Source organism: Bos mutus, chromosome 1 (assembly GCF_027580195.1).
Source record: "Bos mutus isolate GX-2022 chromosome 1, NWIPB_WYAK_1.1, whole genome shotgun sequence".
NCBI classification, from domain to species: domain Eukaryota; kingdom Metazoa; phylum Chordata; class Mammalia; order Artiodactyla; family Bovidae; genus Bos; species Bos mutus.
In genome coordinates, this window is record NC_091617.1 from 65,666,945 (window position 1) to 65,688,305 (window position 21,361).

The 21,361-nt window shown below is 40.6% G+C and overlaps 1 protein-coding gene across 3 annotated transcripts in view; it reads left to right on the forward strand.

The window, feature by feature from the left end:
• The window catches only part of CD86 (CD86 molecule), a 69,006-nt gene that overhangs the window by 25,228 nt on the left and 22,417 nt on the right, over nucleotides 1–21,361 (forward strand). For all 3 annotated transcript variants that reach the window (XM_005893426.3, XM_070370083.1, XM_005893425.2), the window contains exon 2: nucleotides 11,556–11,605. In XM_005893426.3, coding sequence (XP_005893488.2) covers nucleotides 11,556–11,605 — 50 coding nt within the window. The remainder of the gene's footprint in view (nucleotides 1–11,555; nucleotides 11,606–21,361) is intronic.

Here is a 21,361-nt window from a genome sequence, read left to right on the forward strand (position 1 = left end):
CTCTGTCCATGAGATTCTCCAGGTAAGAATACTGGAGTGGGTTGCCATGCCCGGGGGATCTTCCCAGCACAGGGATCGAACCTGAGTCTCTTGTGTCTCCTGTGCTGGCAAGTGGATTCTTTACCGCAAGTGCCGCCTGGGAAGACCACCACACTATGTGTGCTGTGCTAAATCACTTCAGTTGTGTCTGACTCTTTGCGACTATATACTGTGCTAAAACTTGGAGGAATGAAATTGGGTGGGGGTAGGGAAAAGTGGTGTGTCAGATTTTCTCCCTGGAAAGGTGGGTGAGTCCAGATTTTCTCCCTTATTTTTCCTCCTTTCTGGGAATGTAATGAGCAGCTTCAAGGAAAACTTAAGAAAAGTTATGCAGTTCAACCACCCACTCAATTCAAGAATCTCTTTTAAAATGTCTCCTCCTCATTATTACTCTACTTTTGCCTGAGCAGTTCTGGTGATGAGGAGCTCATTATCTCACAAGAAAATCCAGGCCTTGGTCGTAGCACTCTATTCAAAGTTCTTCATCACCTGAAGCTGAGATCTGGCTCCCTGTATCTTTCAGTATTGGAACTACTGTCCCTTTAACAACAGTGCAAGTGTCTTCCTGTGGGAGGGCCCTTAAATATTTGCAGACAGCTTTGGGCACTTGCAGGTTTCTCTGCTTCAAGTTAGTTACCCCCAGGCCTTTCGATTGTTCCTCATTTGACATACTTTCATTATTCCCTGGTGAATCCCTTGATAAACTCTAATTTGCCATGATCATTCAAGTATAACAGACCTCACTGAATGTGATACCACAAATGATGTGGTCTGATTAGCACAGAGCACAGTGACCACATTCTACACTAAGAGCAAATTAACTTTTGGTTAGCCCTGCCACGCTAACATTTGTATGACTTTTATATTTACTACAGATAAGCTCTTCTCTATTTTCTACTTATTCTACTTCACTTAAGTGTAGATCTTTATGTGTACCCTGAGATGTGGCATGCTAGTATCAGACTCTCTTTTCAGCTGACCAACTGACCAATAGCTATCTGGCTTATTCCTGTGCACACTTTTATGTACATCTGCACATTTGAAAGCAGAAGTATGACTTCTGTGCTTTCATTCATAGTTTTACTAAACATGTAAAAATGAGAAAGTAAAACACAGAGAGCCCCACAGTACCCACCTAGTATCAGCCTATTAAACAAGAATGATTCCTAATCGTTGTTGAGTGAATGAATCAATCAATATCTTGTTCTCATCCCCCATATTTAATCCATCACCATATCCTGTTGGTTATAATCCTAAATTCTGCTTGGACCTATCCATTTCTATCTACTTTTGCCACCACAACCTACAACAAAAAGCCATCTTCTTTCACTTAGATGACTACAATAGCCAACTGATTGGTCTGGTGGCCTCTACCCTGGCTTCTGTACTATCCATCTGCTACAAAGTAGCCAATCATCTTCAAAATGCAAACCTGATTATGTCACTCCTCTGCTGTTCATGTTGCTCTCAGAATAAAGAACAAAATCTTTAACTGACCGATAAGATAAGCATCGTCTGGCCCTTGCTGACCTCTTCAATCTTGCCCTCCACCCCTCTATCCACATCAACCTTCTCTCATGTGCCCTCAGTGCCTTTGCACGTGCTGGTCCCATTGCCTAGCATTTCCTAAGTCACTCCACCAACCTTCACTTACTTAGCACCTATTCAATCTGTTCTGCTTACCTATTGATGCATCAGAAACTGCCCCCAAACTTAGCAGCTTAGAACAATGAATATTTTACTCTTTCTCATAACACATGAGTCAGAAGTTTTGGCAGCCTTCTGAGTGATTTTTCTGGTCCTCATGGCATCAACTTGGTCACTTAGCTGATGAATGGGCTAGTCTAAATGTATACTATCTAATTCAGTAGTCCCTAGCCACATACCTACTGATTATTTGAAATGTAGCTCATCTTAAATGAGATGTGTTGTAAATATAAAATACCCAGGTGATTCTGAAGATTTAGTACAGGAAAGATAATGTAAAATAGTCATTAATAATTTTTATATTGATCACATATTGAAATAGTATTTTAGATATTAGATTAGATAAAATATCTTATTGAAATTAATTTCACCTATTTATTTTTAAATGTTTTAATGTGGCTACCAGCCGTTTTTAAATTACATATTTGGATTGCATTATATTTCTATTGGACGGTGCTGATCTAGAGCAAGGGTCAGTATTTTTTTTTTTTCTATAAAAGGCCAGATAGAAAATATTTTCAGCTTTGCAAGCCATATGATCTCTGTCACAGCTTCTCAACTCTATCACTGCAGTACAAAAAACAGTCAAGGACAATAATTATAGTGGTTATAGCTGCATTTCAACAAAACTTTATTTGTAAAAATAGGTGGTGGTCTGATTTGGTCTTCAGGCTGCAGTTTGCTGACCTCTGATTTAAAGGATTCAGGATTTTATTCCCATGTTTGGTGGTTTGGCAGAAATGACTGGAAGGCTGTTTCAGCTGGGACTGTTGACTCAAACACCTACACGTGGCATTTCCATGATGGTGGTCTCAGTAGTGGGACGTCTTGTATAGTGGCTCTGAGCCCCACATTCCAAGACAGACAGACACTGCAAGGCTTCTTTTGATCTAGCCTCAGAAGTCCTAAACATCCCTTCTAGTGCACTCTATTGGTCAAACAAATCTCTAAGGCCCGCCCAGACTCAAGGAGAGGAAATTAGAGGTCACAAAGGGGTAGGAGGGAGGAGTAGCAAAGAATATGTGTCCATCTTTAACTTATCACATCATTCTTCAAATCTCAATTTAGACTAGACCTATTATGGGCCCTCCAAGCACCATGAAGCTCTCCTCTGTAGCACTCGTCATCATTGTAATTTTACATTTATTTGTATGATCATCATCCTGCTCATCTACTAACCTATAAGCAACTATAGCAAGAGGAGTCCTTTCCGGTTTTGCTCATCATTCTATTCCCAGCACCTCGCACAAGGCCTGGCTCCAAAAATATTTGTTAAATGAATGAACAACCTAGGGGCACAGCCAAGTATCTGTATGAATATGTATCCCCACATTTCTCTACTGCTCTCAAGCATATCACGAGACACCCTGTCAGAAGTTAAAATTCAGATACAGTCAATTCCCAGCAACCTTCTTATTTTGCAGTTCAGAAACTTTGTGAAAAAGGAAATAAGCCTACCCTATTCCTCCAAGGACCTCCAAGGTAATCATAGCTGTTCTAAGGGTAGAGCTTCCGGTTCTGGTGCCCTGAGAAGTGACTGACACAGCGTGTCACGCTGACGCCAGTCAAGGCCCTGGGCGGCTTGTCCTGCTCCTGGCTTTCACTGTCTTCTCACTCAGCTGGCAGTGCCCATCCAGCACGCTTGCTGGGCCAGCCACAGTACAAGCTGGAAGAAAACAAAGGATTGGGGTCTGAACCTGGGCTGAGGCCAACCTAGTCCTCCCTCCATGGAAATTATGGCATCTTTTGCTTTGTTCGGAGAAGGACTCTCATATGTGCTGGGAGGAGATGAATGAGTCCACCTTGCATGCTGGCCTGGAGCTTGAATGGTAGGTATTTGTGGACACTCTGTTTTTCTTTTTAGCTCTGAGTTAGGGATCAAGGCCTGCACATCTTTATACTCCCTCACAACCTCTAGAAAAAGCCTGACACTGAGTAAATTCACTACATGTTTGCATGAGACTGTCTCAATGAACAACCTTCCTTAGACACCAGGAAACCTATCAGCATTTTTCCTGGTGCCCTGATCACCACTAATATTCTAGACAAAGTAGTGAAATAGGGAACTTTTTTTGCTGCTCCCCAACTTCTGCCTTGGAATCTTTCTCTCACTTCCCGAGCCATCATATGTGTACTCCCCTGTCCCACCCCGTGACTGGCCAACACCACTTCGCCATATCTGCATACTGCCTTTCGCCTGAGCTAGATCCCACATCCTCCTGCAGACTTGCAACATAAAAGAACTCTTCTTAATCCCCTTTGTTCTGTTCCAATGCACGTAGTTCCCAGAACTCTTCTGGGTGAGGCTTAGCTGAAACACAGTAACATGTGTCTGGAGGTCAGCCCAGGCCAGCAAACTCATTACCTGTCTGGGGCTGGGGTGGAGAGAAGCATTCTCTGCCTGGCACGTAATAGGTGCTCAAATAATATTTGTGGACTGAATGGCAGCTCAGGACAGAAATGTCCCTGATACACAGGGACACTGTGGTCCATCCTACATCTAGCCAGCCTATCCCCTGAGTGTCACACTCTGATTCCAGGAGCTGCCATCACACATGGCCCCAGGGATGTGCTGTTCCCTTGCTACCCTGAGAGTGGGTAGAATTGAAATCTTTTTTCCTTGCTCCTAATGCACACCTGGGGCTTCCCTGGTGGCTCAGTGGTAAAGAATCTGCCTGCCAATACAAGAGATTCAGGTTCAATCCCCAGTTTAGGAAGATGGAGAAGGGAATGACAACCCACTCCAGTATTCTTGCCTGGAGAATCCCATAGATAGAGGAGCCTGGCAGGCTACCGTCCAGGCTTTTGTGTCCAGGGTCACAAAAGAGTTGGACACGACTGAGTGACTAAGCAATAACAACAGCACATCTGAAACCAACTGGAACTTTTAAAGGAACTATACAAGAGTCAAAAATAACACAATGAGTGATGGATGGAAACTAAATTTCTGGTGACGAGCAAACTGTACTGTATACGGAAATGGAAATATGATGTTGTATGAAGTGGAAATATAATGTTGTAAATGTGAAAAAATGTTATAAACCAGTTATCTCAATAAAATGAAAAAGAATGCAGGGAAGAAACTCCATTTCTTTACTTGCAACATGGGGAAAGAAAATCTCACCTTATTGTGAGGAATAATATACTTGGGCATTGAGTTAACTCTCACTCACATTCTATGATGGCCAGGTATGTAAAGTGAGAGAAAGTAGTGTCTGATGGGTGCTTTTCTTTAGTTTTGAAGGTGAACCTCCAGCTAAATAGAACGTTGAAACTTGTTCTAGGTTTTTGACCAGTTCACCCATTCTGCTCACAACTGACAGAAATATCCTCACAGAGAATCTCCCCTGTAAATTCTTAGGTTCTTTCCTCTCCCAATCCCCTTTCTGCTCTCTCCCTCCAAAAGCTAGAGTTTCTACTTCTCAGGCCCTCTGGAGAAAGTCGTGACTCGTAGTTGTGGTTAAGAGTTCATTGCACAGGGAGCAGTGACATTTCTGCTCTGCCTCATAGCCAATGACATTGAAGAAAACTGGCCCCTCACACACACTCCATGGCTAGAGATGAGAGAAATTTTTCATATGTATAAAAGAATATATTTTTATACATTTATACTGTATAAAAGAGTATCATGACACTCAAGTATTTTAGCCCTATATTTTAATAGGGCCTCTGGTAAACCAGGTATCTAAAGTGTTGGTCAGGATGGGTGTGCAGTCTCTAAGTTAATGTTAGGGAAGTTTATTAGGAATATCACTGCTGGGGCAGGATTTTGAGGACAAACATGATCTCTCTCCCCCAAAATCCATAAAAGGCTTTGATAGAAGTGTGTTAGGCTTAGACTTATTCTCTTTTCTCTGTTAGGCTTATTCTGCAAAGTTTGAGAGAATGATACCAGTATCAATGAGAGGAAGTTAAGGAGAGGCAGCTTTTCACCCAGGAGAAGACAGAGATTCCAAATAGAGAAGCAAAAAATAATTTTGATGTCCTTCTCAGACCCAGTGCTCCTCCCCACTGAATGAATTACAGGGACCATCTGTCCAGGATTTCCCACGACCATACAGATTTCATGTGATTATTTGAATTAAAGGTGATTCATTAAATTTATACCAAAGTATAATTTTGATGGTGTGTCCTATCTGACACATCACCCAGGGAAGAAAAAAAAAAAAAACTTTGATTGCATCAAGCATACTGATACTTGGTTTGCAAACAGTGTGAGATTTTTATACTAACTAGGAGTTCAGACTTACAGGGTTCACAGTCCTCAGAATCTATGATAAATAGGATATTGGTAGTGATTTAGGATGATGAAGTGCACAAGAATCAAATAGAGAACTCCTTTACCTTATGATCCACCAATCCCACTCCTGGGCATATATTCAAAGAAAACTCTAATTCAGAAAGATACATGTACCCAGTGTTCATAGCAGCACTACTTACAGTAGCCAAGACATGGAAGCAATGTTCAACAGATGAGTAGATAAAGAACATGTATGTGTGTGTGTGTGTGTGTGTGTGTATATATATATATATATATATATATATATATATATATATATATAGTGGAATATTACTCAGTCATAAAAAGAATGAAATCATTCCATTTGTAGCAGCATGGATAGATCTAGAGGTTATCATACTAAATGAAGTAACTCAGACATGGAAAAGACAAATATCATATGCTATTACTTACATATGGAATCTTTATGATACAAATGAACTTATTTATAAAATGGAAACAGACATATAGAAAACAAATTTATGGTTACCAAAAGAAGAAGAGGCGAAGGGATAAATTAGGAGTCTAGGATTAACAGATACAAAACTACTATGTATGAAATCAACAGGAAGGTCCTACTGTAAATCACAGGGAACTATATTCAGTATCTTGTACTAAACTATAATGGAAAATAATCTGAAAAAGAATATCAGATCAGATCAGATCAGTCACTCAGTCGTGTCCGACTCTGCGACCCCATGAATCGCAGCACACCGGGCCTCCCTGTCCATCACCAACTCCCGGAGTTCACTGAGACTCATGTCCATCGAGTCAGTGATGCCATCCAGCCATCTCATCCTCTGTCATCCCCTTCTCCTCCTGCCCCCAATCCCTCCCAGCATCAGAGTCTTTTCCAATGAGTCAACCCTTCCCATGAGGTGGCCAAAGTACTGGAATTTCAGCTTTAGCATCAGTCCTTCCAAAGAAATCCCAGGGCTGATCTCCTTCAAAATGGACTGGTTGGATCTCCTTGCAGTCCAAGGGACTCTCAAGAGTCTTCTCCAACATCACAGTTCAAAAGCATCAATTCTTCGGCGCTCAGCTTTCTTCACAGTCCAACTCTCACATCCATACATGACCACTGGAAAAACCATAGCCTTGACTAGACAAACCTTTGTTGGCAAAGTAATATCTCTGCTTTTGAATATGCTATCTAGGTTGATCATAACTTTCCTTCCAAGGAGTAAGCGTCTTTTAAATCATTTTGATGTACACCAGAAATTAACACAACATTATATATCAACTGTACTTCAATTTTTAAAAAAGAGAATTATTTTTCCAGATTCTACTACTGACTGGTGTCAGCTTTGGCCCAACAGATAGTGTCTGTGTTCTGAAACTTATTAAAATCACTGGAAGGAAGGCAGAACAATTGGGAGAGAGCGTAAGGTGCACAGATTGGACACCTACTATGTGTTTTGGCAACTGAATATATTTGCAACTTACTGTCACAAAACACAAATTTTCTAATTGTTTACTGCTGCTGCTGCTAAGCCACTTCAGTCGTGTCCGACTCTGTGCGACCCCATAGACAGCAGCCCACCAGGCTCCCCCGTCCCTGGGATTCTCCAGGCAAGAACACTGGAGTGGGTTGCCATTTCCTTCTCCAATGCAGGAAAGTGAAAAGTGAAAGTGAAGTCGCTTAGTCATGTCCGACTCCTAGCGACCCCATGGACTGCAGCCTACCAGGCTCCTCCGTCCATGGGATTTTCCAGGCAAGAGTACTGGAGTGGGGTGCCATTGCCTTCTCCAAATTGTTCACTAATTAGCACTAATTTTTTAAATATAAAAGAGCTCCTACAAATCAGTTCCCTCAAAAATTAAAAATAGAATTATCATATGATCCAGTAATTCCACTTTAGAGTACATACCCAAAAGAAATGATAGCCATGTCTTGAAGAAAAACTTGTACACCCATGATCATAGCATAATTCAAGGCAGCCAAAAAGAGGAAGCAACTCAGATGTCCATCAACAATTGAATGGATAAACAAAATGTTGCATTTACATACAATAGGATATTATTCAGCCTTAAAACGGAAGGAAATTCTGACACGTGCTACAAAATGCTTGAATCTTGAATACATTATGCTAAGTGAAATAAGCCAGACACAAAAAGACAAACATTGTATGAGCCTACTTATATGAGGTGCCTAAAGTAGTCAAATTCATGGACATAGAAGGTAGAATGATGCTTTTCAGGGACAGAGGGAGTGGAGGAGTGTGTGGAGTTAGTGTTTAATGGGTACAAAATTTCAAGATGAAATTTTGGAGATGAAAGGAGTTCTAGAGATGGGTGGTAATGATGATTGCACAACAAATGTAAATGTGTTTAATATTACTATACACTTTAGAAATGAGTAAGATGGGAAATTTTAAGTTATATTTTCATGACAACAAAAAAGGATTTTTTTAAAAATTACAATAAGATGTCATTTTAACCTTCCCCATTGGTAAAGATCAATATTAAAAAGCAGAGACATTACTTTGCTGACAAAGGTCCATCTAGTCAAAGCTATGGTTTTTCCAGTAGTCATGTATGGATGTGAGAGTTGGACTATAAAGAAAGCTGAGCACCAAAGAATTGATGCTTTTGAACTGTGGTGTTGGAGAAGACTCTTGAGAGTTCCTTGGACTGCAAGGAGATCCAACCAGTCAATCCTAAAGGAAATCAGTCCTGAATATTCATTGGAAGGACTGATGCTGAAGCTGAAACTCCAATACTTAGGTCACCTGATGCAAAGAACTGACTCATTGGAAAAGACCCTGATGCTGGGAAAGATTGAAGGCAGGAGGAGAAAGGGACGACAGAGAATGAGATGGCTGGATGGCATCACTGGCCCAATGGACATGAGTTTGAGCAAGCTCTGGGAGTTGGTGATGGACAGGGAAGCCTGGTGTCCTGCAGTCCATGGGGTTGCCAAGAGTCAGACACGACTGAGCAACTGAACTGAACTGATTGGTAAAGATTACAAATTAGAAATCTTTGTTGGCAAAATCTATATGAAAATAAGGACATTCGTGCTGTGATTTTGTTGGTGGGAGCGTAAGCATCTAGTTTTAGGGGAGAACAATTTTTCAATATGTGTGAAGATTAAAATTGAATTTGCTTTTTAACTTTTTGGTCAAGCCATTCTGCTCCTAGGAAGATAGCTTACTCTCACATATATGATTTGGCATATGATCAAGGCTCTTCATTGCAGCAGAAGATTGGAAAAACCCAAATGTCTATTGATAGGGGCTGGTAAAGTAAATTATTGACATCTGATTGAAAACACCAGAATAATATGGAACTGTTAGAATGAGGATACCCAGTATGTGTGGACACAGAAAAATCTCCAAGGGAGTGGTTAGTGTGCAGAAGTGCATTATAGTGTGCTAACATTTGTGTTTTATAATTAAATGAAAAAAAAAATGGGTCTCAGTTTTCATTTCACTTTGTCTCAAATAACTGCAAGTAGAGGCAAGAAACTGCTAACAGGTAATAGTGGTCACTCCACTTATTGCTATGGGGAGAAGTCAAACTGCTAGGGGACAAGGCTGGCAGGGAGTTGCTTTCCACTGTTTATTGCCCTTATATTTCAAATGTAGTACTATGAGCAGGTATGATCTACTAAAATTTTTTCATTAAAAAAAAAAGAAGTTACAGTCCAGAAGGAAAGAAACATAACAAATACTTTCAGCCTAAAGTCATACATTGGGTTTTATGGAAAAGGAAAGGAAGGGTGTCTAGCATAACCCACAGGCATCAAGGATGGTTTCTAGACAAATCACCCACAGGGAAGAAATATCTGCTGTTGGATCAGGAATAGTTGTATACTTTCATCTGAGCATTGGTTTATCTTTATCTCATGGACAGATCTGGAAATTGATTCACCAGTTAGATTTTCCTTCTCACCTTAGCTGTTAAAAAGTTAACAAGCCAAACTTGTGACCCACACCATACAAAGTGGGCAGATTTCTATGGTAAGCATTTAGCTTTGGCATTGTACTTGACTCCATTTTGTATTCCTGCATTTGGTTTGCTTTTCCCCTGTTTGTAATGTTGGTCATCTTCCCTATTCTATGCTTCCCTATAAGCCACTCTACAGCCTTTTGGTCTAAGTTGGGGTAAATGGGTGAATAAAGAAAGATGGAGGGCAGGAAAAGAAAAGAGAGAGCATGGAGGTTATAGAGCAATACTTATCGTTTTCCTTGGCTCCATCACATAGATTAAGTGAACACTCTAGTACTGGAAAATCCCACGGACAGAGAAGCATGGTGGGCTACAGACCATGGGGTCGCAAAGAGTCGGACACGACTGAGCGACTTCCCTTTCACTTTCTAGTACAGGATTATCAAAGTGGTTAAGGAGCCCACTGCAACACTATCATCTGTGAGTTTGCGAGTCATGGATTTCACTCAATCTACTAATCAGAATCTCTGTGGAAAAGCCCCAGGAATCTGCTTTAACATATCCTCCAGATAATTTTTATGCACATTACTGTTTGAAAACCACAGGGAAGCCAAAAAAAAAATTGATTTCTAAACATGAAAGTGAAAGTTGCTCAGTTGTATGTGACTCTTTGAGATCCCATGGACTTATACAGTCCATGGAATTCTCCAGGCCAAAATACTGGAATGGGTAAACTTTCCCTCTCCAGGGGATCTTCCTAACCCAGGGATCAAACCCAGGTCTCCTGCACTGCAGGCGATTCTTTACCAGCTGAGCCACCAGGGAAGCCCAAGAACACTGGAGTGGGTAGCCTATCCCTTCACCAGAGGATCTTCCCGACCCAGGAATTGAACCAGGGTCTCCCATATTGCAGGCAGATTCTTTACCAACTGAGCTACCAGGGAAGCCATAAATACTTTCTATTTGTCCTACCATACCCATTTATTGGTCAAGATAATAATGCTGCTATTGCAGTTTTAGTTGCTCAGTTGTGTCTGACTCTTTGCAACCCCATGGACTGTTGCTTACCAGGCTCCTCTTTCACCATGGGATTTCCCAGGCAAGAATACTGGAATGAGTTGCCATTTCTTTCTCAGCTACTGCAGTAAACAACTCCCAAAATTTCATTAACTTAACACACCAAAATTTTATTTTTTGCTCACATCACAGTCCAATACAGATCACTGTGGGGTGTTAAGAGCTGTTTTATTAATTTGTTCAGCCAATCAGCTTCTTTCATAGTGAGGCTTTACCATCTTCTGGCCGCTTGGACTGCTCCTCTGGATCCTCTGCATCAAAGAAGGCAGAGGATGGAGGGAAGAGAGAGGCTTTAGCACTGTGGTACCTGGAAGTAACGCCCATCTTTTCTGCTCACAATTCCACTGGTCAAAACCCAGTCACATGGCCTACTTGTGTGGGGGTGGGGGCTGGGAAATAGGGTATGTCTGTAGGGTTAGGAGAAAAAGAAAATGGTTTTGATGATCACACTGTATCATCTTTGCCCCACCCATGGGCCGAAGTGAATTTCAAACTCCACTTTGTCACTTTTTTGGTTTCGTTTTCTAATCGAGTTTTATCTTCTCTGTTTTAACTGTAGCACCATGGGACTGCGAAACACTCTAATCGTGATGGCCCTCCTGCTCTCTGGTAAGCACACTTTTGGCTTTATAAAGTCCTAGAATCCTCCTACTGTCTCCCCGTGAACCTGAGCTGCAAGCTGGGGCCTGAGACTTGATGGGGTTTACTCACTTTCTATTCAGCGTACACAAGACCACAAGCCAGAAAGACTTTCATGAAGAAGAAGGAAGCATCACAACTGAGAACAGGTATCTCAGCTGATGGCGGGTCCAACCTGAGATGGAGCCCACGCCTTCTGCCATCTTACACCTGTGGTTCTAGATGCACAGAGGAGGGCAGACTGGACTGTCCAGCAGTGCCCAGGGAGCTACGGGAAGGTCCCTATTCTGACATGCCTGAAGCTTAATTCTTTTGCTCCTCTGTTCCCATTGCTGGCATTCTCACACCTTTGGGAAATGACAAACTGGCTTCTAAAAGTCTCCAGCTACCAGCCATCATTGGTTTTCTTCTTCTCAACTGTTCCTCTCCCACCACCTCCTTCCCCTGTCCTTCTCCCCACCTCTCACCCATAGAACATAGTTGGCACTTATTACTGGGAGGATCAAGGCACCCAGCCCTGCAACCACCTGATTAAATGCCCTTCAGCTAATCATATCAGCTGATTTACTATCAAGCTAAGGGGCTAAGCTTCAGGGCTTCTCACCTGCACAGCTCTTTCCAAACCACTCCAAGACCTCAGGAGGAGCCCTAACAGTGTGGTCATGGGTCTTAGGTCTTAGTAAAGTTTTCATTAGTAAGATATTTTAACTACAATAAGTTAAGACCACTGTCTCTTTCCACTGTGATTTCTTGACTTGTCTCTCTGCCACATTCTCCCCGTGCTGAGCAATGTTGCAGTGGCCATGGGCATTTTGTTTTGTGTTCTGTATTCTTTTTCTTAAAGAGCCCTTCTCCACTCAAAATAAATTTAGTAGTGTCAGGCCTCAGAAAACTCAGACCTTCCCTGTTTGCTGCTTTGTCTGAGTTTAGTTTCTTCTGTAAACTGGGGCTGGCCAAAGTTCCTGCCACCCATCTTGGGACTGGATGCCCTTGGTTTCTCCTGACCCAGCCCCTTCCTGCGGCTTGTCTTCCCCACCCTGGGCACTGAGAGGGAAGTGTCCCGGTCCTGGTGTGGGGCAGACGGGGGAGGGGTAGCCCACCTGCTGTTTGACTGCAGCAGAACACAGGCTGCCCCTAACTAACTAGACTGGCCATGAGCTCACCTCCTCCCGTGGCCACACATAAGACCCTTGGCCACTGACTTCATCCTGCTGTGGTTGACAAAGAGTCTCCCTCAGATCGATGCTGGCTGGGACAGGCTTTTGGGGAAGTGCTTTCTGCTTAGCACCCTGGAGCTTGCTGTGTCTGTGCTATAGACATGTTACCTGATCTACAGATGGGCTAACTGATCACTGACTTAGGTCATAATACTAGCTTTCACTTCCCAGGACCAATATGATTTGCTATTTTAACTCTTGGGAAGGTAGAAGTTATGTGTGAGCAGGGGCAGAGAGAAAGGGGTTGAAGCAAAGCTTTGGACAACATTATCCAGCAAGAACCTCTTCCCATCCCACTTCTAATTGTTTTATTTGACAAGCACACAGATGTATTGCTTACAGACACTTTGTGCCAGGTACTGTTCTAGGCATTTTATAGATATTAACTCATTTAAACATCATCATAACTCTGCTTTAGGTCTTGTTATGATTCCCTATTTTACAAATGTACAAACTAAAGCCCAGAGAGGTTAAGTAATTTGCTTAAGACAACATTGCTAATAAGTGGCAGAGCTTGAATTCATACTCAGCAGTATAGATACAGCATCTGTTCACTTCACCTTGACATTATGCTACTTCTCCTAACTCTTTCTAGGGAACTGTCCATAATAGTAGGATTTGTCCCTTGGGCACCTAAACAGGTTTGATAGATCATGTGGCTTGTGCCTCAGTCAAGTTCACAATTTTCCCATCAAATACATCCTCCAAGTTCCCTGCAGTCAATACCTTAGCTGTCCCTACAGCTTGGGCCCTGGTCTTTCTCATACAGTGACCAGCCCCAGGTCTTATGACTTGGGAGGGAAGAAAAAAAATGGCCTAAAAACAAATTTTCAGAAAAGTCTGAATTGAGATATCATTTACCCCTTCTCCCCCTAAACTTTCTGACTCTGCGCATGGAAAGTGAAAATAAAACTGAGAAACCTTACCAAAATTGAGTCCAGGTGTCACTTTTGCCCTGGCTTTGCATTTGAAACTGCTTGGACACTTCCTAACTTCTGAAAAGAGTTATCAATACTGAAATTTTAAAAATAACTCCCCCAAATGGAAGTCATTTAAGCTTTATGGTGATGAGAGAATAGTGGTTATATTTTTGGCAGTACAAATTTAAAGTGGGATAGAAGACAGTGACACTTGATTAGAAGATAACATTGCCAGTACTTCACATAGGATTAAAAATAGCAACAACAACAAAACAGATTTCATTCTTATGTAAAGAATGAAAAGGAATCCATCTGAATCTCATCTTCCTTCTCAGGGCACATCTCTGCTTACTGGGCTGGTGAGCAGTGACAGGCTCATAGGCAGGCATCCAAAGGGAGAAAGGGGATGCAATTGACCCAGCAAAAACACAGGGCTAAATAATTCATTTGACAGCAGATATGAAACAGTGCAGTGAAATAATTCTGTTTCTCCTTTTCCCCCTAATATGTTTTGTGTCTTCCCCTAGTCATGGAAATCAGACAGTGTGTTTGCTGACTCTGCCCATGAGGCAAAAATTGAATGAGAGTTTGAAACCTAAAAGGGCAAGAAGGCAGCCTTCTTGCAGAATTAGATTCTAATTTGTATTTATTAGATTATAATTTGTGTTTAGATTATAATCTGTGCTTATAAAGCTAAAGGAATGTTGAGCTGCCACTAGCAAAGGTACCTCTAACTGTCCAGCTCTGTTTGCTGCAATCCCAGCACCTCCAGTAATACTTAAATCTGGAGTCAGAGTGGTATTTGGGAAATCAATAGTTTACACATCAGGAGGAAGTTTCTTCTTAGTTTGACTTCTGAAGGATGCTCTCTTATTGTCTGGAGGTTCTCTGGGTCCTAGGGCTTCTCATTTCTCTTGAACAATACTTCTGGTTGAACAATTTATATACCAGGAGTAGTTGGGGGTTATTCCTTCACTTTTAAGATTTACATAAAATTGGCTCAAACCTTCGTTTTGTATCTGGTGTAAAGGTTTATTGTTTCCCCCGGATTTGTCCAGGTTCCTATATGGGTGGTTGCAGATTTATATGGTTACTTTGACTCCCACTTCCTGTTGCTGTTATAGTGGTCAGTATAATCACAGAGGTGGATATAGTTCAGACCTAATTCCCAAATTCCCAAAGAAGTGTCATGAAGCCTCATGGTTTTCCTTTTGGAGTCACTCCTTTAAAATTAAGGTACTGTTTCAGGGGTCTTTGAAATACATGTATGCTTCCCAGTAGGGAGAATCTTACTTCTGAAGTAGTGGATCATTTTAATGTTTAGTAGATTCCAGAGAGAATGGGCTGTCTGACAAGTTAATTTGGTGGAAGATGGTCACTGAATAGGGTAAGTATAGGGTTGATTGGGAGCAGGGGTGATATTTGTAGGGAACAGAGAGGCTCCAATGGCAAACAAACTACTTTAGGAAGAGGCAAGAGTTTGAGAGATTGTAGCTTGTTTTTCCTTTGTGAGAGATCTTAATACCATCTCCAAAGTATGCAACTCAGTCCCCTGGGTATGCTGAGATTCACAGAAACAAAACACTTGTAGCCCTTCCTTTATAGCCATTGCCAGCCATAGGGCCAAATTCCAGGATCTCAAAATTACAAAAAACTCTTTCAACATCCTCTAACAGTATTTACCCATTCTTGGTTTCATTTTCACTTTCTTTCATTCCTTCTCCCTGTAGATGTCTCTATTAAAAAGTATTCAGCTCCCTGTACCATTTAAAAATCACTTCTCTGGTCCTTACAATAATGTTAACAGGCAAGAGAGTAAAAATAGTTACGTATAGTTGTGACCACAATATACATGCAAATCCCTGAATGTTTTATTCAGTATTGTTTCATACACACTTTCTCAAGTTCCTAAGTTCCTTTCAGTTTTATAATTTTTGAAACTGTATTAGTCCAGTGAGTCAAAATGCTGTAATTTGCTTTATTTGTATGTGTGTGTTTTATTCATTCAGAAGTAACTGCCCCCTTTGTCTTATTTGATTTATGGTTGCTGAGGAGTTTTCATTCTAATTGTCATTGTTTTATAGGTGTTCTTTCTTCATTTTTTTTTTTAAGAATGATTCTCTTTTTCTTTGTAAATTTGAAAAAGTATTTGATATTTTTTGTTTAGCAGCTTTACCATAGTATATCTAGGTGCAGATTTATTGTCATTTATCTTCATTTATTGTCATGGTACTGAGTATGCATTTCTGATCTAAGGACTTGTGTCTTTCTCAGTTTTGAATAATCACAATCTTTATCTCTTTAAATATTGTTTCTCTACCATTCCTCCCATTCTGTTCTTTTAGGAACTACTAGTACTTCTCTCGGAGAAGGCGATGAAACCCCACTCCAGTACTCTTGCCTGGAAAATCCCATGGACGGAGGAGCCTGGTGGGCTGCAGTCCATGGCGTCGCTAAGAGTCGGACACGACTGAGTGACTTCACTTTCACTTTTCACTTTCATGCATTGGAGAGGGAAATGGCAACCCACTTCAGTGTTCTTGCCTGGAGAATCCCAGGGATGGAGGAGCCTGGTGGGCTGCCATCTATGGGGTCGCACAGAGTCGGACACGACTGAAGCGACTTAGCAGCAGCAGCAGCAGCAGCAGTACTTCTCAGACTAACTCCTCTGAACTCTTAACCTGTTTTTCCACATTTTCATTTCTTTCTCTCTCTGTGCAGCAGACCAGTCAAGAATCAAGTAGATCAGTACAGACATGGGGGTCTTCAGGCTGTTGAGGGCACTCAGATCAAAAGGCTCCAGCAGTTTTATGGACCCTGGGGAGAGGTGGAAAGGAAGGATGAGGGGGAAGGGCTCAGAATGGAAATACGGAGTCTGCTGGGGAAAAGTAAGCCTGCAAGGTGAAAATGTCTCCAAACATAAGGCAGCCTCAGCAGAGGCATCTTCTGAAGACCTCTGCCCAAGGCCCCAAATAAACTGCAAAACAAAGGTGCCTGGGCTACAGATACAAATATGTAAAAGAGCGTGACTGGCCGGTGAAGGGAGCAAATCCTTGACTGCAACTCCATTTCAAGACTGCAATGTCTTTTTGGCTGTGCAAAAAGACTGAAGTGGTGAGGCCTTGGAATAGAGTGTGCCTGGCCTTTTGGAGGATTGACAAGGAAGCCAGTGTATGGCTGGGGCAGAGTAAGTGAAGGGAAGACGTCTGCAAGGTACCAGGTTACATAAGACTTCATAGGTCACGGGAAGGATTGGGGTATAGTTCTCAGCGTGATGGGAAAGGATTTGGATATAATTTTCAGAATGATGAGAAGTCATCAGAGACTTTTGGACAGGAGTGTTATACTATCTGAGATGCATTTTTAAGGATCAGTTGGGCTTAAGGAATTAGATTTGGGAACAAGGGTATAAGTAGGGAGATAAGATAGGAGGCAATTGCAATTATCCAATCAAAAGGTACTGGAGGTTTGACCTAGGGTACTATCTGCAGATACAATGAGAAATATTCCAATTCATAACATATTCCAATGAGGTGGGAGAATTTATGGAGTGGTGGTAGGAGAAAGAATAAAATGAAAAGGTGGTGGCCACAAGGTGAAGTGAAGTGAAGTCGCTCAGTCGTGTCCAACTCTTTGTGACCCCATGAACTGTAGCCTACCAGGCTCCTCCGTCCATGGGATTTTCCAGGCAAGAGTACTGGAGTGGGGTGCCATTGCCTTCTTCAGGGGAACTTCCTGGCCACAAGGTAAGATGCTTGCTATTGAGAGTTTTTAGGAGGTGAGGTGATAACAATAAGATCTGAATTCTGGTCCAGGGAGGAGATGGCTGGGGTAGAGAGGACAAGATACTGGAGGAAAAGAGGACAAGAAAGAGAGAGGTTGGGCATTGTGTGCAAGGGGCTGAAATTACCTAGACAAAGGCAGTGATGGGGAAGCTAGGAGCTCAGAACTTCAGTGAATAAGGAGATGCCTAAGACAAGATGGATAACAACAGCTATGAGGGGCAGTGGGTGGTATAATCTGAGGGCTTGGACTTGCCAGGAGCTGAGTTTTTTGACATGTAATGATATGTTTTATATTTTATCTTATACAATACTTCATATATTTTAATAGATCATATTCCATATAATATATAGTATAGTTATATAGTTATATATTTCATAATATATATAATTTATAATATATTTATATTAATATATAATTTATATTTATATTTATATAAATTATATTTATATATATAATATATATTTTATATTACATATTTATTTAAATATAAAATATTTATTATATATAATATATATAATATAAAATATATATTTATAAAATATATATTTACAAAAAATATATAAAACATACATATAATTTATAAAAATATATATTTATATTAATATATAAATTATATTTATATATATTTATATAATTATAAATATAAATATATAATTATATAAATATAAATATTTATATAAATATAAATTATATATATTTTATATATAAAACATATATTTATATTACATATTTATTTAAATATAAAATATTTATTTTATTTATAAAATATATATTTATAAAATATATAAAATATATTATATTATAATATATATTTTATATAAATATTTATTTAAATATAAAATATTTATTTTATATATAAAATATAAATATAATATAAAATACATATTTATAAAAGATATAATATATAATATTTTATAATATATAAAATATAAAATTTTATAAAATATAAAATATAGTTATATATTTTATAAAATATAAAATATACACTTATATTTTTTTATAAAATATATATATATAATATATTTTTTTATATATATTATATACCTATAATATATATACATAACTGTGTATGTATTTATATCTATATGGGATCCACAGTGAGCATGAGATCAAAGCAAAGCTAGTCTTCACAGAAATATCACCTCAGTCATGAAAACTCCTGGAGAACCATCCGTGCCCTAGTCACTACTTAAGGGATGATGAGAGGAAATTGACCAGGATGTCAGAGTTTGGGAAAGAATGGAGTTTCAAGAAGGAGAGACAGCCGACAGTGCAGTGTTCAACAATGTGGTCAGATAAGATAAGGTCTAAAAAGTGTTCTGCATTTAACAATGGGGGGAGACAATGACAACATTTGCCAGGGAAGTTTCATCAGTGAGGTGGAGACAGAGGCAGGGGTGGAGACAGCAATCACTGCTTCAGATCAGATCAGATCAGTCGCTCAGTCATGTCCAACTCTTTGCGACCCCATGAATCGCAGCACGCCAGGCCTCCCTGTCCATCATCAACTCCCGGAGTTCACTCAGACTCACATCCATTGAGTCAGTGATGCCATCCAGCCATCTCATCCTCTGTCGTCCCCTTCTCCTCCTGCCCCCAATCCCTCCCAGCATCAGAGTCTTTTCCAATGAGTCAACTCTTCCCATGAGGTGGCCAAAGCACTGGAGTTTCAGCTTTAGCATCATTCCTTCCAAAGAAATCCCAGGGCTGATCTCCTTCAGAATGGATTGGTTGGATCTCCTTGCAGTCCAAGGGAGTCGCAAGAGTCTTCTCCAACACCACAGTCCAAAAGCATCAATTCTTCGGCACTCAGCCTTCTTCACAATCCAACTCTCACATCTATACATGACCACAGGAAAAACCATAGCCTTGACTAGATGAACCTTTGTTGGCAAAGTAATGTCTCTGCTTTTGAATATGCTATCTAGGTTGGTCATAACTTTCCTTCCAAGGAGTAAGCGTCTTTTAATTTCATGGCTGCAGTCACCATCTGCAGTGATTTTGGAGCCCAGAAAAATAAAGCCTGACACTGTTTCCACTGTTTCCCCATCTATTTCCCATGAAGTGGTGGGACCGGATGCCATGATCTTTGTTTTCTGAATGTTGAGCTTTAAGCCAACTTTTTCACTCTCCACTTTCACTTTCATCAAGAGGCTTTTTAGTTCCTCTTCACTTTCTGCCATAAGGGTGGTGTCATCTGCATATCTGAGGTTATTGATATTTCTCCCGGCAATCTTGATTCCAGCTTGTGTTTCTTCCAGTCCAGTGTTTCTCATGATGTACTCTGCATATAAGTTAAATAAACAGGGTGACAATATACAGCCTTGATGAACTCCTTTTCCTATTTGGAACCAGTCTGTTGTTCCATGTCCAGTTCTAACTGTTGCTTCCTGACCTGCATACAAATTTCTCAAGAGGCAGATCAGGTGGTCTGGTATTCCCATCTCTTTCAGAATTTTCCAGTTTATTGTGATCCACACGGTCAAAGGCTTTGGCATTGTCAATAAAGCAGAAATAGATGTTTTTCTGGAACTCTCTTGCTTTTTCGATGACCCAGCAGATGTTGGCAATTTGATCTCTGGTTCCTCTGCCTTTTCTAAAACCAGCTTGAACATCAGGAAGTTCACGGTTCACATATTGCTGAAGCCTGGCTTGGAGAATTTTCAGCATTACTTTACTAGCGTGTGCGATGAGTGCAGTTGTGTGGTAGTCTGAGCATTCTTTGGCATTGCCTTTCTTTGGGATTGAAATGAAAACTGACCTTTTCCAGTCCTGTGGCCACTGCTGAGTTTTCCAAATTTGCTGGCATATTGAGTGCAGCACTTTCACAGCATCATCTTTCAGGATTTGGAATAGCTCAACTGGAATTCTATCACCTCCACAAGCTTTGTTCGTAGTGATGCTTTCTAAGGCCCACTTGACTTCACATTCCAGTATGTCTGGCTCTAGGTCAGTGATCACACCATTGTGATTATCTGGGTCGTGAAGATATTTTTGTACAGTTCTGTGTATTCTTGCCGTCTCTTCTTAATATCTTCTGCTTCTGTTAGGTCCATACCATTTCTGTCCTTTATCAAGCCCATCTTTGCATGAAATGTTCCTTTGGTATCTCTGATTTTCTTGAAGAGATCCCTAGTCTTTCCCATTCTGTTGTTTTCCTCTATTTCTTTGCATTGGTCACTGAAGAAGGCTTTCTTATCTCTTCTTGCTATTCTTTAGAACTCTGCATTCAGATGCTTATATCTTTCCTTTTCTCCTTTGCTTTTCACTTCTCTTCTTTTCACAGCTATTTGTAAGGCCTCCCCAGACAGCCATTTTTCTTTTTTGCATTTCTTCTCTATGGGAATGGTCTTGATCCCTGTTTCCTGTTCAATGTCACGAACCTCATTCCATAGTTCATCAGGCACTCTATCTATCAGATCTAGGCCCTTAAATCTATTTCTCACTTCCACTGTATAATCATAAGGGATATGATTTAGGTCATACCTGAATGGTCTAGTGGTTTTCCGTACTTTCTTCAATTTCAGTCTGAATTTGGCAATAAGGAGTTCATGGTCTGAGCCACAGTCAGCTCCTGGTCTTGTTTTTGCTGACTGTATAGAGCTTCTCCATCTTTGGCTGCAAAGAATATAATCAACCTGATTTCAGTGTTGACCATCTGGTGATGTCCATGTGTAGAGTCTTCTCTTGTGTTGTTGGAAGAGGGTGTTATGACCAGTGCATTTTCATGGCAAAACTCTATTAGTCTTTGCTCTACTTCATTCCGTATTCCAAGGCCAAATTTGCCTGTTACTTCAGCTGTT